Raw genomic sequence first — 13,279 nt, 5'->3', positions numbered from 1 at the left:
TACAAAAGCGAAAGAGGAGACTTTCCTGCTGGCACTGTGCCTGACCATTTATTTTCATCAGGATATACTTCGCTATTAACAAGTAGTTGACACAAATAATTTCGGTTAACTGAAAATAGTTCAACTTAGGTGGCTTTTTGCCAACTGCACAGGATAATTAATGACACACCACATTGACTCGCACAGATTTTAATATTTGTCTTGCTGTGATTGGTGAATAATGATCAGCCATGCAGGACCTGAACACAAATGGGTAGTGACTTGATGCAAAATCATCTGAAATTTCCAGGGTTCATCTAACGATGCACTTGGGGATGTCCTTGTTTCATTAGCTGTTACAGTTTTTAAGCCACAGGATGAGAATGAGAGAAACTTACTCCATATACTAGCTCCCCGACCATGCCATTCCACATTTTAGTTTCAGGATCTCGTGCTCCATACTTCCGATCAGCGACAACCTGCAAGCTGTAGTTGTAGCCAACATGTTTTGCGATCTCAGCAGCTAACTCTACGCAATAACCTTCATACCTCAAATTTCCTTGCAATGGCTCATTGGTCTTCTTTTCCATCACATACGGAGCTTCCTGGGAGAAACAGAACAGTTTACAGAGCCACGTTTAACCTTCTGGATGCATATCATGCTAATGTCATGTGGGAAAGAGGCTGGCTATAATACTTTACAGGTGACTTATGAAAGAAAAGAGTTTGTAGTGTTCCCACCGTAAACTCCAAAAAAGAAAAGCAGGGGAAACATTCAATTCCCTCAAATTCTATAATTCTATTCAAATAACCAGTGAGTTCAAGGATAGCTTGATATCCTTCACAGAACTATAGATTCACACAGCCACCTCCACAGGCATCCAGGATCTCCTGCCCTTATCTATGATGCACTGCTTCCTGGCAGAAGGTCAGGAAAAGAATAGGACATCCTGTGGCTAGGTAATGAAAGGATCAGTTTCCTATCAATCTTTGGGAGGACTCTGATGTGGGTATAGCTCATCTTTAGTTTTGAGTTTCGTTTATCTATTGTTTCAAGTACCTATTTCGTGTACCTATTGTTTCAGTCAAGTGAAAGGAGTCCCACAGTAATTTATAAAAAAGTGAAATGCAAAAATGTGTAATAAAATATTGAGAAAAACAATAAAGACATATTAAAATGTTCACCTAAAATTACTTGAAACACACAATATCCAGACACACCCCATGCAAGAAGACCCAGCAGAAACAGCTCCTAAAAGCCAGACCACATGTATCATCCAAATGCCTGGGAAAATAAAAATGTTGGCACCAGGTGAGCTTCCTTGGCATTTCATAATCAAGGAACTACCACAGAAAAGGCCCATTTGCTGGTTAATACCCTTTGGACATCTCTTGGAGGGGTCACAGATGCTGATTTCAGGTCTGAGTAGGTTTTTATGGAGAAAGGCAGTCCTTTAACTATTGTGGTTCTGAAGCATGCAGGGCTTTACTGGTCAAAACCAGTACTTTATAGGTCAAAGCCATGTCCATGGCTTCTTCCTTTCAGATGCTTGGCAGCTGCTACTCCCTAAACATGAGGATGGTGCTTTAGCTGCCTGACCGTTCAGCATTCCTTGCAGCGCTCCCAATACATAGAACAAATATCCCAGCTAATGAAGCAATGTCCTTTATAGGCACTGCCCTTTAAAAGCAGAAGACACCAATAATGACAGAGGAAATAGCAGTTTAGCCATAAAAACCAGTCCTAACCATGATGCATATTGGAAAGAGAATGCAAATCCTAGACAGCATTGGGCAACAATTTTCATAATCATGGCAAATGAGGACAGAACATTCTACACTGTTTGCATTTCTCTACAAATTGCAGTATCCTCATGGCGATATGGGAATCTGTTCAAGAGCTTAAAAATTCGTTACAAGATTTGGATAGATTCCAGTTCTTCCCACTGATTTTGCAATGCTAGAGCACAATGGTAGTTTATATTAGATAGGTTGTGTCCAATTAAGTCTGACTCAGAGTAGACTCACTGAAATTAACAAACCTAAGTTAATCGTGGTTGGTTTTTTGGGGGGAGGGTACACATTATTTTATTCAGCAAGCTGCTTTGAGAGGGTGCCATCCTGAAAGATAGCCTAAGAATATTGTAAAACAAGCAAGCAAGCAAATGAATGAATAACTATTCCCATGGGAATAGTTTGCTGTAATAAATAATGGTGACCTTGATCTATACTTTTTTTTGCAGTAATTAACTTTTCCCCTCCCCACCTCAAAATGTTTATAGCCATATTTACTCATAGATTTCATCTTTTGACCTGGTTATCAAGTGATTCAGCGACTAAGATTACCTTTCCATGTTATTCACCCACCTTCTCAAAGACACCTTCCCTGATCATTGCTCTCATTCGTCTGTCTTTATCTCTCCCCCCCTTTCCACTCCCATTGTAGACATAAGGATGCTGAAATACTTACTAGAATAGTTGTAACAATGTAGACCCTATCCTGTAGAGTTGTGGTTTCATTTGCTCCTTGTTGATCTACGGCTGTTGGGACAAGTTTTTCATCTTCATTCCAATAGCCAATCTAATAATGACAAAGAGATCATGGCATATCTTTGACATAAAGATAGTTTCCAAAATGCCTGGAATGTAATACTAGTGAGAATACCCACTCTAAAGCATGGTGAGAAATAAATTACTCACTTTAAGTTTCCTAAAAAATTCCTTCCAGTAGCACCTTAAAGACCAACTAACTTAGTTGGTCTTTAAGGTGCTACTGGAAGGAATTTTTTATTTTGACTATGGCAGACCAACACGGCTACCTATCTACTACTTTAAGTTTCCTGTTGACCCTGGCACTTTAAAGGCATGGCAGCAAAATCATGACCTATTTTACAAAGTGTTATTATGCTGATGGAAACATATACGGGCCTTTTCAATTTATTCCTGGTTCTGAGGGGGCCCTGCCTTTCCTGCTTCCTGGAATGTGGTGGTGAAATAATTAATGTAAGATTAGATTCCTCTGGTGTAATTCACTCTCCTAATCCTGTTGTACTTTAAAATTGAATTGATGCATACTTTCCCAACAGGGAAAAAAAATGCCTTGCAAACTCCTACACAAAATCCTCACCTCTCAGACTATGGTATGGAATGGAACAAAGCTATCTACCACAGTTCTCTGAATTTTGCATCAGAATTCTCAGCACTTTAAATGTAATAAAATGACTTTTGAGGGAAAATTAGAAGCAGCTTTCCCAGTGAGGCAAAGTGGCAATGTTAGGTTCTTGGTAGCTGTGTCACTGAAGCCCCATCATTCAGCCCGGACACTGAGGTCCAACTCTGAGGGTCTTCTGGCAGTTCCCTCACTGCGAGAAGTGAGGTTACAGGGAACCGGGCAGAGGGCCTTCTCGATGCCTGCCCTGTGGAATGCCCTCCCATCAGATGTCAAAGAAATAAACAACTATCTGACTTTTAGAAGACATCTGAAGGCAGGACTGTTTAGGGAAGTTTTTAATGTTTGATATTTTATCGTGTTTTTAATGTTCTATTGGGAGCCGCCCAGAGTGGCTGGGGAAACCCAGCCAGATAGGTGAGGTATAAATAATGAATTATGATTATGATTACTGGAAGAAAGAGGGGTGAGGCAGCAGGGAGGTCAAGGCTGTGTAGCTGCCCTGAGAAGAGCACCAGATTGGCTCTGCCCATGTGCCCACAGAGTCCCAGCCTTTCTGTGATCTTGCCCCTCTCCCTCCTAGTAAGCAGCAGCAACACCACTGCCAGAAAGCTAGAATCATGGCCCGCTGCTTCTGGAGAAAATTCAGATTACAGTATTTATGAAAATAAGCATTTAAGTTATGTAGTCTGATAGGATAAAAAATGAATCACAGTTTGATTAATGTGGAAACGAAACAGAATGGAATTGTGGCTAGGAAACATGGAGAAGTGACACAGCTCATAAGCAGACAGATTCATCCAGACAAAATTTACTCGTATATATTTCTCGCAACAGAAGCTAACTTTTGAGAAGAAATGTTCTTAAAAACAAGTTGCAGTTCGAAGATTACTCTCTTCAGTTTTCAAAGACAAAGTAGCCCGTTACCTTTCTGATCCCATCATGTTTCATTTCAATCACATGAAGGGTGTAATTGGTCCGATGTCCTTTCTCATTAAACTGGACGTTACCAGTCAGTCCTTCAAAGCGCACCTTAAAAAAAATACAGGAATCTGTTAAAAGATAAAGTTTGTTATGGACTTTAGGTATTTTTCCTCCAGCCAAATCTTTAACATCAGATCAAACCCGCATATGAGTGTATCAAAATCTTTGTATACCGAATCTGGATATGGTAATATCTAAGCTGACAAGGTTGCTTCTCAGTCCTAACTGCATTGCAAAGAGTGGATATGGAGAAACGTTCCTATACATTTCCACCTGGTGTCTTAGTAGAATTCTCCTTACTACCTGGCAAGGTGATCATGATTTGATTGGTTCTGCAAGCTTGGCTAGTTATGTACAATGGGTTAGAATTCCATCAGTGAAAGATACAGTAGGGCTGTGTACAGACTAACTCATTCCTAGCACAAAAATGTAATCATTCTCAATCCAGAATAATTTATGCTCATATTCAACATGCTGTCTTCAATATCAATTGATTATACATCTTGTTGTCTATAAGAATAGGTGTGGTTATTTACACGCATTTGACCCCACCACCTGCTAGATTAGGTTATCTACACCTTTTCCTTCCTGCTTCTGTCCCAGGTGAACAAAGAAAGAAGTGATGATTGAGGTCTTGGTAAACACCCACCCATAACATTGGGCAGGTGTGGATACATCCCCCAATGCCAGGACTACCTACGTCTGTTTTCCAATGGACACATTTCAGGATAATACAGAATCAACCTGCAATGCACTTTTATTTTCAGAACAAAACCAGTTTTTTAGGAAGCACTTTTCAAGAGCAAAAGCTATGCTATAGATTTAGATCTCACACGGACCACACAGAAACAAGCAAGTACTCAGTCTCTATTGATTCCATGCATCATGGATATGCAGAATTATATAGTGATGCGCAATGATGTTAACACAGATAATAAATCACTGTGTAGTAGAAGAAAAGTGAAAGCTACTCTGCTTCAGCAGAGTCTCTCCTATCCAGTAAAACAATGGAAAACCTAGCAAGTCAAGGAAGCAGTGGAGCAAGCCGATTGGGCACCAGGGGCGGTGTGCGTGGGTGCCCTGTGCCCAGGAGCAGGGCCAGCCACCTGCAGGAGTGGGGCGAGCCAGGGCAGGACGTTCCGCAGGGCCTCCAAGGAGTCTGCCTGCCTCCTCCCACTCAGCCATCCTACAGCTGAGGGAGAGGTGGCGGGCGGACTGTTTGGGGCAACGTGGAGCCTGTGAGCGCCCAAGCCACTGCGTCACTCCCAGGAGAGACACGTGGCTTGGGTGCACTGCAGGCCCTGTGGTGAGTGCCGCCCAGCATTTTGTCACCCCCCTCAGTGGTGACAACCAGGATGGCCTGCCCCCACCAAACCCCCTTCCTTTGCCCCTGAGTCACGGGAGAAGGGGACTTACTTAGCCTTATCTCTGATACGTTTCATTTACAGAGAACATTCAAACATGTCATCCACCCTCAGCAGTGTGAAATTTTATAATCCAGGAATTATTCCACTACATGCTATTCCTGCACATTTGATACAGCCAGTGCCTACTGATGTATAAAAATGGAGATCATAGCTACCTATGCTCATTAAAGATTTCTGGAGGACTGGAAATAAAGTTTGGTGAGCTTATGAACAAGACCTCGACGGAAATGCATTTCTCTCCAAATGTCTTTAGAGGTCTTTTCTTTTTCAAGTTTTATTTTCCTAAATTGGCAGGTCAAAGTTTACCACTCAACTTTGGATCTGACTGTAAATTTTCAGTGTTCATAGCTGTTAATGATTCAACAGGATGCGTCCAGTTTGCATCCCATAAAATACTGATTGTATCATGCCAATGTTAAGGAAGTAAAGGGACAACTGGATTTTTTTTTTGCATATTTGAAAGACTTCTCATTGAAAAATAACAGATTCTGCACCACAGTTGGCTTTCTGACCTGTTGCAGAGCTCTCTGGATGTCAATCCCTTGTCCCCAAGGGACAGCTGGATTTGCTAGGCAGTCCCCTGCATTCCCACGGCGAGAGATGTCAATCCGCTGTTTCCTGAGACTCTGAAAAGCTTCTGCCATTACTCGAACTCCATCATACGTAAGAGCAGATGTGTACTAGAAAACAGAAAAAAAGATATGTCCTCCCTATTAGGGCCAGAAACTTGGAAACTCATGCTCCTTTTTCCAAAAGAGGAACCTACAAATTAAAGCTAATTTAACAGAATTTAATTTCAAGCTGTAGTTTGAATGGGCTTTCACTAGTATCAGTTCAAATGAAAATATTGTGGGAATATGTCAGCAAGCTAGGATCAGGTGCTTTGTAATTAAAAGAACAATTGCATGAGACTTTGTTGTTTGAGCTAAAGACTAGGCCTCTATGCTTGGCTTTGACTGATGTCCAGTACAATCCTGCACACGTCTGCTCAGATGTAAGGCCAACTGAGATCAGTAGGACTTACCCAAGTAAATATTGGGCAGTGACTTCAACCTTGCATTCTGAAGGGATCAGCTGCCAATCCAGCTGTGTCTGTACCTGCCCCACACCTGATGACATGTGTAGGGCAAGGTGGTATGATTTGGGAGAAACCGCCTCGTCGGCCAAATTGGGACCTGTGTTGATCCAAATTTGGCCAGAGGATTGGAGGTTTCAGACTTGCTGGTTTCATATCCTGTGATTTGTAGACCCAACTGAATTCCAGTTTTGGAAGCCCACCCCCTGCCGGTATTCATTTCAATTTTAGATTTTAATGTCTTGGTTAGGAGGAACTTATGTTGTACATGAAGAAATGATGTACCAGAAGGTAAGGCACAGAGCTGAGTTGGAGATCTGATACAATGCTATCCTTAAAATTGTTATTGCTGCTTTTAAAAAAGGTTTACATTTTGAACACTTTAATTCAAAGCTAAACAATTATGGACATAGCCATGGAGCGTGATCCCAAACAGTAGTATTTCACTATGCACATTTTTTAAAAATTTATACCCTGTCTTTCCTCCCAGGCCAAGCAAATTACTTTAAGCTTGCAATTCTGCTTACTGGTACTTGGAAATGCAACCTAGTGGAATCATTTTTCCAAGTAAACGTGTTTAGAATTGGGTTGTCAGTCTGACATATTCTCTCTCCTAGCAGCAAAACAGAAGCCCAGAGATGTGGGAGTTCAGCTAATATTGTTTTAGAAAAGGAAGTATGCTTGATCCACAAAGCCAAATATATGTCCAAAAGATTCCTCGTGTGCCAGGGTGTATATATACAGTATAGATATATAGGTATATACTGTATATATTTCAAAAGGCAGTACTTCTAGAAATTGTCAGGCTTCAGGGAATCTGATCCCTCTCCCTCACGGCAGGCTGCCAGTAATAGAGATACAAGAAGCTCTTACCAAAGTCTTTTATTCACAGAGAGAAGCTTAGAAATGTTGCCTCTCAGGTAATGGCGTTGCTCCGAGTAATCTCCTCCCCCCTTTCCCTCTCAGTCGTCAGCAGTGCCACCCCCTTTATGGTGGCTGCTTGGGGCCAATTGCCTCTTCGCTTTCTGCTCTACCACTTTCACTGGTCGCCAGGTTCTGGGAGAAGAGTGGGTGGGTTGGGGATTGGAATGCTTTCTAGTGATAACGTGTCAGCCAGCTGCTCTGGTTCTCCTCCTCCCTCTTCTCCCATTATCTCCCAGCTTTGCCACTCTTCTGTCTCAGCGTCATTACCTTCTGCAAACCACTGTTGTAAAGCTATACCGTCCTGGGAGACGGGGGGGGGAGGGAGGGGGGCGGTCTCCACCATTCCTTATCAGTCCAGTCCCTGACAGAAATTGACAGACTTATTTCACTCTGCCATATAGTACTTTGTCCTTATAGAAACAAAAACCAATTGAAGCTGTTTTGCCCCCTCTTCCAGTCTGAAGCATCTCTTCTAAGAGTTTCTGTTAGTGGTTCCCCATTGCTCAAATACATGGCTCATGTCGCCCAGAAGCCATGCATTCAGTATCATGGGCCTGATTCTGTGGAACTCCCTCCTGGCTGAGATTACTCAGGCCCCCTCCCAGCTGAATCCCAGGCACTTGTTACATACCTTTATATTTCAGCAGGCATTTTCAGCTTTCTACTTTTGTGATTAATTTTAACTGATTCTATCCACTGTATTATTATTTTTTTGTAATATTACTGTACACTACTTAGAAACTTCAATGTTGAGCAGTATATATATGATTTAAATAACTGAAGAGTTGTTCAATTCTTCTTCTTTTTATATCACACGGAGGTCCTCTCTTGATTAAGCAAGCAAAATGTCGTCTGACCAACAAGTTTGTTGTGATTTGGTACGAACATTAAAACTCTGAGTTTCTGATTTCAAATGGAAAGCATGTTAATGACAAGAGTGCAGCGCTAAGGCTACCTCAGAGAAACGGTTTTCAGTACCACTTGCCTTTGGCCTCTTCCAGTCCACACGAGGTTGTTCCCTGGCATCATTGCTCTTCCACTGTTGCATGATCCTGGCTGGGATGGTGTCTGTATAATTCACCAGCTGGAATCCAGTCACATTTGCACCACTTTCCTTGAATTTCCCTAAGTCGATATCCATGAAGCCCTAAAGAAGGAGGAGGAGAGAAGCAAAACAAAGAGGTGAACCAAAATTCCAAGGACTATATGATGTGCATATCATTGTATCAATGTTCTACATCTTTGTAATGCTGCGGTGCTACAAAACTGGTTGCACTTATTTCATGAAAGTGTGGCTTCCTGTGTGGAGCCATCTGTCCCCCATTTCCTCAGCCTTGAGTAGTGCTCTGAACTGAATATACAGTCACTGGAAACAAAACCTGGTAGCCTTAGCTATGACAGAATCCCCCACATTATACAAACATTTCCCACCAGAGATGGGAGGATCATCAGTTTTGGTTCTCAGTGCTTCTCATTTTCCCATTCTTAAATGAAGTTCTCCACATTTCTGCAGCAAGTTGCATTTTTTAAGATAAATAAATAATCCTCATGAAAATCAATCAGCATTATAGTGCAAATTTCTTCTAATAAAATATTTTTTGCGCAAGATTTTGGCTAATGTACATTTTCTTCAAGCAATTTTCCCTAATGCAATGCATACTTGAATGTTATTTTCACTACTGTACAGTGGTACCTTGGTTTGCATACGTCTTGGTTTGCATACATTTTGGATTACAAACACTTCAAAGCCGGAAGTGTGTGTCCCAGTTTGCAACCTTTTTTTGGATTACAACCCATTTTTGGGGGATAACGAACCAATTTTTTTGGAAGGCCTCATTGGCGAAAACGCGCCTTGGGTTACAACCTGTTTTGGTTTACAAATGGACCTCTGGAACAGATTATGGTTGTAAACCAAGGTACCACTGTATTAATTTCTATGTGCACTTTCCCTGATTATATGCATATTTGTAAACATTGTTTGGTCAGAGAACCGCATCACAGAATTCAGATAAGTGAAAATTCCTAAGGATGCCCATGTTCTGACTGTCGAATTGTTTTGGAAAGGAAACATCTGATAATATGAACTGAAACAAATTTCTCCTCCATCCCTAGTTGCCACCACTGATAAAGCTCAAGCCTGGGCTTTAATAATTAGCTCCAAAAAAGTGATTTGGGCAGGAAGAAGGGAAAGCTATGGAGAGTCTCTGCTGCTTCCTGCCCTGCCACTTTCCAGCAAATTTCCTAGGCATAAGAACATAAGATCAAACAAAATGACCAGACTAGTTCAGTTTCCTTTTCCCCATAGTGGCCACCCATCTGATCCTGGAGGTAGTGAGTGGCCACACTGACAGGAAGGCATTAATAGTCTTATGCTCCATTAATTTGTCTAATCCCAATTCCATAGTTTAACTGTTAAGTATTTCCTTTTGTCTGCTCTGAATCTTCCATCTTGGAGGATTCTGGTTTCCAGCAATGTGAGAGAGGAAGAAAACATATATCTATTCACACTGTGCATAACTTTACACATCTGAAACATGTTCCCTTTACATACCTTTCCCCAACAGTCCCAAATTTTCCAAGTTTTCCTTGTAGCTACAGACTCCGATCTTTTTTATTGCCCTTTTTGGTATATTTCCTGCTCTAGGCTCTACTTTGAGGTGCATACCACATCCCTCTTTTCTTGTGTGAGAGCACTGCACTCTAAAACACATGTTTTTGGGTGCTGCGATCTCACCTCCCAAAAGATTTTTTTGGGGGGGCTGCAAACTTGCACGGCACCCCCAAACACATGTTTGTGGTGCCATGAGAGCACAGCCCTGAAAAAAGAACATCTTTCAGGGCCGTTATCTCGCACATGTCTTGTGACTCACATGGGAGCATGGCCCTGGCAGTCCAGTTTTTCACTGTGATGTGTTGGAGGGTATGCATGTACTCAGTAAAATATTTAATTAAAAAACGTAACATTTAGCTGGTAAAATATTAAAAGTCCCTTTGATCCCTTAAGTAATGCAACGTAGAGTTTTGGGGTATCCTGAGTGGCCTAATTTTTATTTTATTTTTGTTTAAACTCCATCTTAGCTTTCACCTTCAGAAAGGTTGAATCTACTATTTTTCAATCCCACATCACCAAGAGGGGAGGCCAAAATGGGATGATGACTTGAATTTCAATGCAAAAAGGAAAATAGGCCCATTAGCTGGAGTACATTTTCATTAGGGCTGCTTGACTAATGGGAAAATGTATTCCTAGAGAATGATTCAATGGGGAAAGTGTCAAAATTTGCAAGGAGCATTAGTCACAAGGAGATGCTCACCCAACTCTAAATCTCATGCACTCAATCAAATGTCAATAGAGGATAAGGCACTCTCAGATTAAGGTCCATGAAAGAAATAAAAGTTATAGAACAATTGACCTTTCAGTTGACCAGATTTAGCTGTCAAGGAACAGAGTAGACTGTAGAGAAGAAAGTACATGTTACCCACCCTCTTCACCTTCTCCATCACACTGATGTTCATTTATTTAGGAATTTGCACCCTGCCTTTTAGTGTTGTCACATTCGGGGAAGGTTACAAATAATAATAATAATAATAATAATAATAATAATAATAATAATAATAATAATAATAATAAACTAATAACAAATACTGCAATGACAAATTAACAGCAGCAGAGCAGTAAAAACACAGAATTCACACCCGCTCGACCTACATTTAAAGGCACCTAGGAAAATAAAGCATTTGATTGGTGCTGAAAAGACATGAGTAGGTGCCAGGTGATCCTCCCTGTGGAGAGCATTCCAGAGATGGTGTGCCACTATTTAGAAATTCAGGTTTACTCCATATGTGGATTATCCAACCATCTGCTCATTGCTTTCATGTATTTTCCAGCTGTGCTTGTAACAATTTCCATGCAGTCCGAAACTATATATGTATTTCCTTTGATCCCTCAGATTTGCATAAAATCAGACTACTGCAATTGCAAACCGCATTAAACCACATAAAAATTTCCACACCAGACACTGCGCAGCAGGTTAATTTGAAACATTTATACTGGGAATTTCCAATTTTTTGCAGCTGTGCTCCTGATTTCCAGAACTCTTGATGGAGAAACATCCCCACCCCTGATTCCTCAGGTTTTGCACAAAACCAGAAAGATGCAGAAGTAAAGCTCATTAAATAATTTTTTTAACGTTGCTTTCTTGTGCCATTTTCTGCTTTTGTGCAATTCTGAGGGATCCAAAGAAAAATAACATGATACTGCACAACTATCTGTGTGTACTCCCTGTTTATATTTAATTAGCATAATAGTAGATGGTGGGGCCAAACACAAAAGAGAATGCCTATTGGTATGAATAGGAAAGACCAAAGTTGTTCATTAAAGTGGTACCTCAGGTTAAGTACTTAATACGTTCTGGAAGTCCGTTCTTAACCTGAAACTGTTCTTAACCTGAGGTACCACTTTAGCTAATGGGGCCTCCCGCTGCCGCCACGCCGCTGCTGCACGATTTCTGTTCTCATCCTGACGCAAAGTTCTTAACCCGAGGTACTATTTCTGGGTTAGTGGAGTCTGTAACCCGAAGCGTCTGTAACCTGAAGCGTCCGTAACCCGAGGTACCACTGTATATACAAATTCAAATACATGGATGTGGATTATTCCAGTCTAATCTGAATGGGGCAGGGGAAGCAAATTAACAGCTAAATAATGCTCAGATGTAGACAAGCTCTGAGAGTCCAGTGCTGGATGCTAACAGAAACAAGCAAATAACAGAAACAAGCGAAAGCAAGTGTAAAGGGACAACTTCTCAAATTTTATAAAAATCTATTTATAAACAGCATGTTTAAATGTGTTCCTACTTTTTTGAAACCTCCTTTTTCCTTGCTAGCTCGCTCTATTAATTGATTAGATCACAATGCCTTAGAGGCAGCGTTTTGCTTTGTTACTGTGCTGGTATTATTGCTATCCACCTAGAGCCCCTGGGATAGAATGGGTTATCAATCTAAATCAAGAAACGTAAAAGTGCCCACTGTGTAAGACACAAGCAAGCTTTAAAAAACACCCAACAGTTCATAAAACCAGCTAGGTGGCAAATCTGAGCTGCAGCAATTTCACGTATATATTCCCATCTGCATTAAAATTCCTCTAGATCTTCAAAAGTGGTCCATTAAATTTAAAAACAAAAAGAAAGCAGTTAATAGAATTTGGTGGGATCAGTCAGCAGAGAAAGGCTCCCTGGGCAATGCTGGAATGGTAAGACTTGAAAGAGGCATAAAAAAGTGATATATAGATATGTGTGTGTGTGTGTGTGTGTGTATCTCACATCGACCATAATTGTTGCTCTTCTCAACCATTTACTATATGGTTCATGCTGTGTAAATTAAAGAAAAAAATATGTTAAGATCAGCAGACAAAAGCTCAATCCAGATCAGTATCATGTCAGCATAATTTCCTACCCCCATTGTGGACAACATACCTTTGGAGAGAAAAAAAACCAATGGAGCAGGTTACAAGGATATTTCTATTCACCATGCACCAACACCTGAATACACGTAGTGTGACATAATACACAGAAACTGGAATTGTAGGTAAAATATCATTACTCACTTTTTCCATCTCTCTTTTTAATGTTTGTCCGCATGCCATTAGAATGTAAGCCTTCAAGCGGGGCCACTTTTAAAACATCTCCCTCCCTCCCTCTCTCTCTCTCTGTGTGTGTGTGTGAGCAC

The 13,279-nt window shown here is 41.0% G+C and overlaps 1 protein-coding gene across 8 annotated transcripts in view; it reads right to left on the bottom strand.

Annotated features, from left to right (window-relative positions):
* Nucleotides 1–13,279, bottom strand: part of GRIA1 (glutamate ionotropic receptor AMPA type subunit 1) — a 190,880-nt gene that overhangs the window by 50,752 nt on the left and 126,849 nt on the right. For all 8 annotated transcript variants that reach the window (XR_014522259.1, XM_083488347.1, XM_083488346.1 and 5 more), the window contains exons 6-10: nt 8,544–8,705; nt 6,072–6,239; nt 4,076–4,180; nt 2,450–2,560; nt 378–584 (exon numbers count right to left, since the gene is read on the bottom strand). Coding sequence is in view for 7 of the 8 variants with exons in the window: in XM_083488347.1 (XP_083344473.1) it covers nt 378–584; nt 2,450–2,560; nt 4,076–4,180; nt 6,072–6,239; nt 8,544–8,705 (753 nt within the window). In the remaining variant the exon portion in view is untranslated. The remainder of the gene's footprint in view (nt 1–377; nt 585–2,449; nt 2,561–4,075; nt 4,181–6,071; nt 6,240–8,543; nt 8,706–13,279) is intronic.

The sequence above is a fragment of the Podarcis liolepis genome, assembly GCF_965112155.1.
Source record: "Podarcis liolepis genome assembly, chromosome: 2".
NCBI classification, from domain to species: domain Eukaryota; kingdom Metazoa; phylum Chordata; class Lepidosauria; order Squamata; family Lacertidae; genus Podarcis; species Podarcis liolepis.
This window is presented reverse-complemented; position numbering and strand designations above follow the sequence as displayed.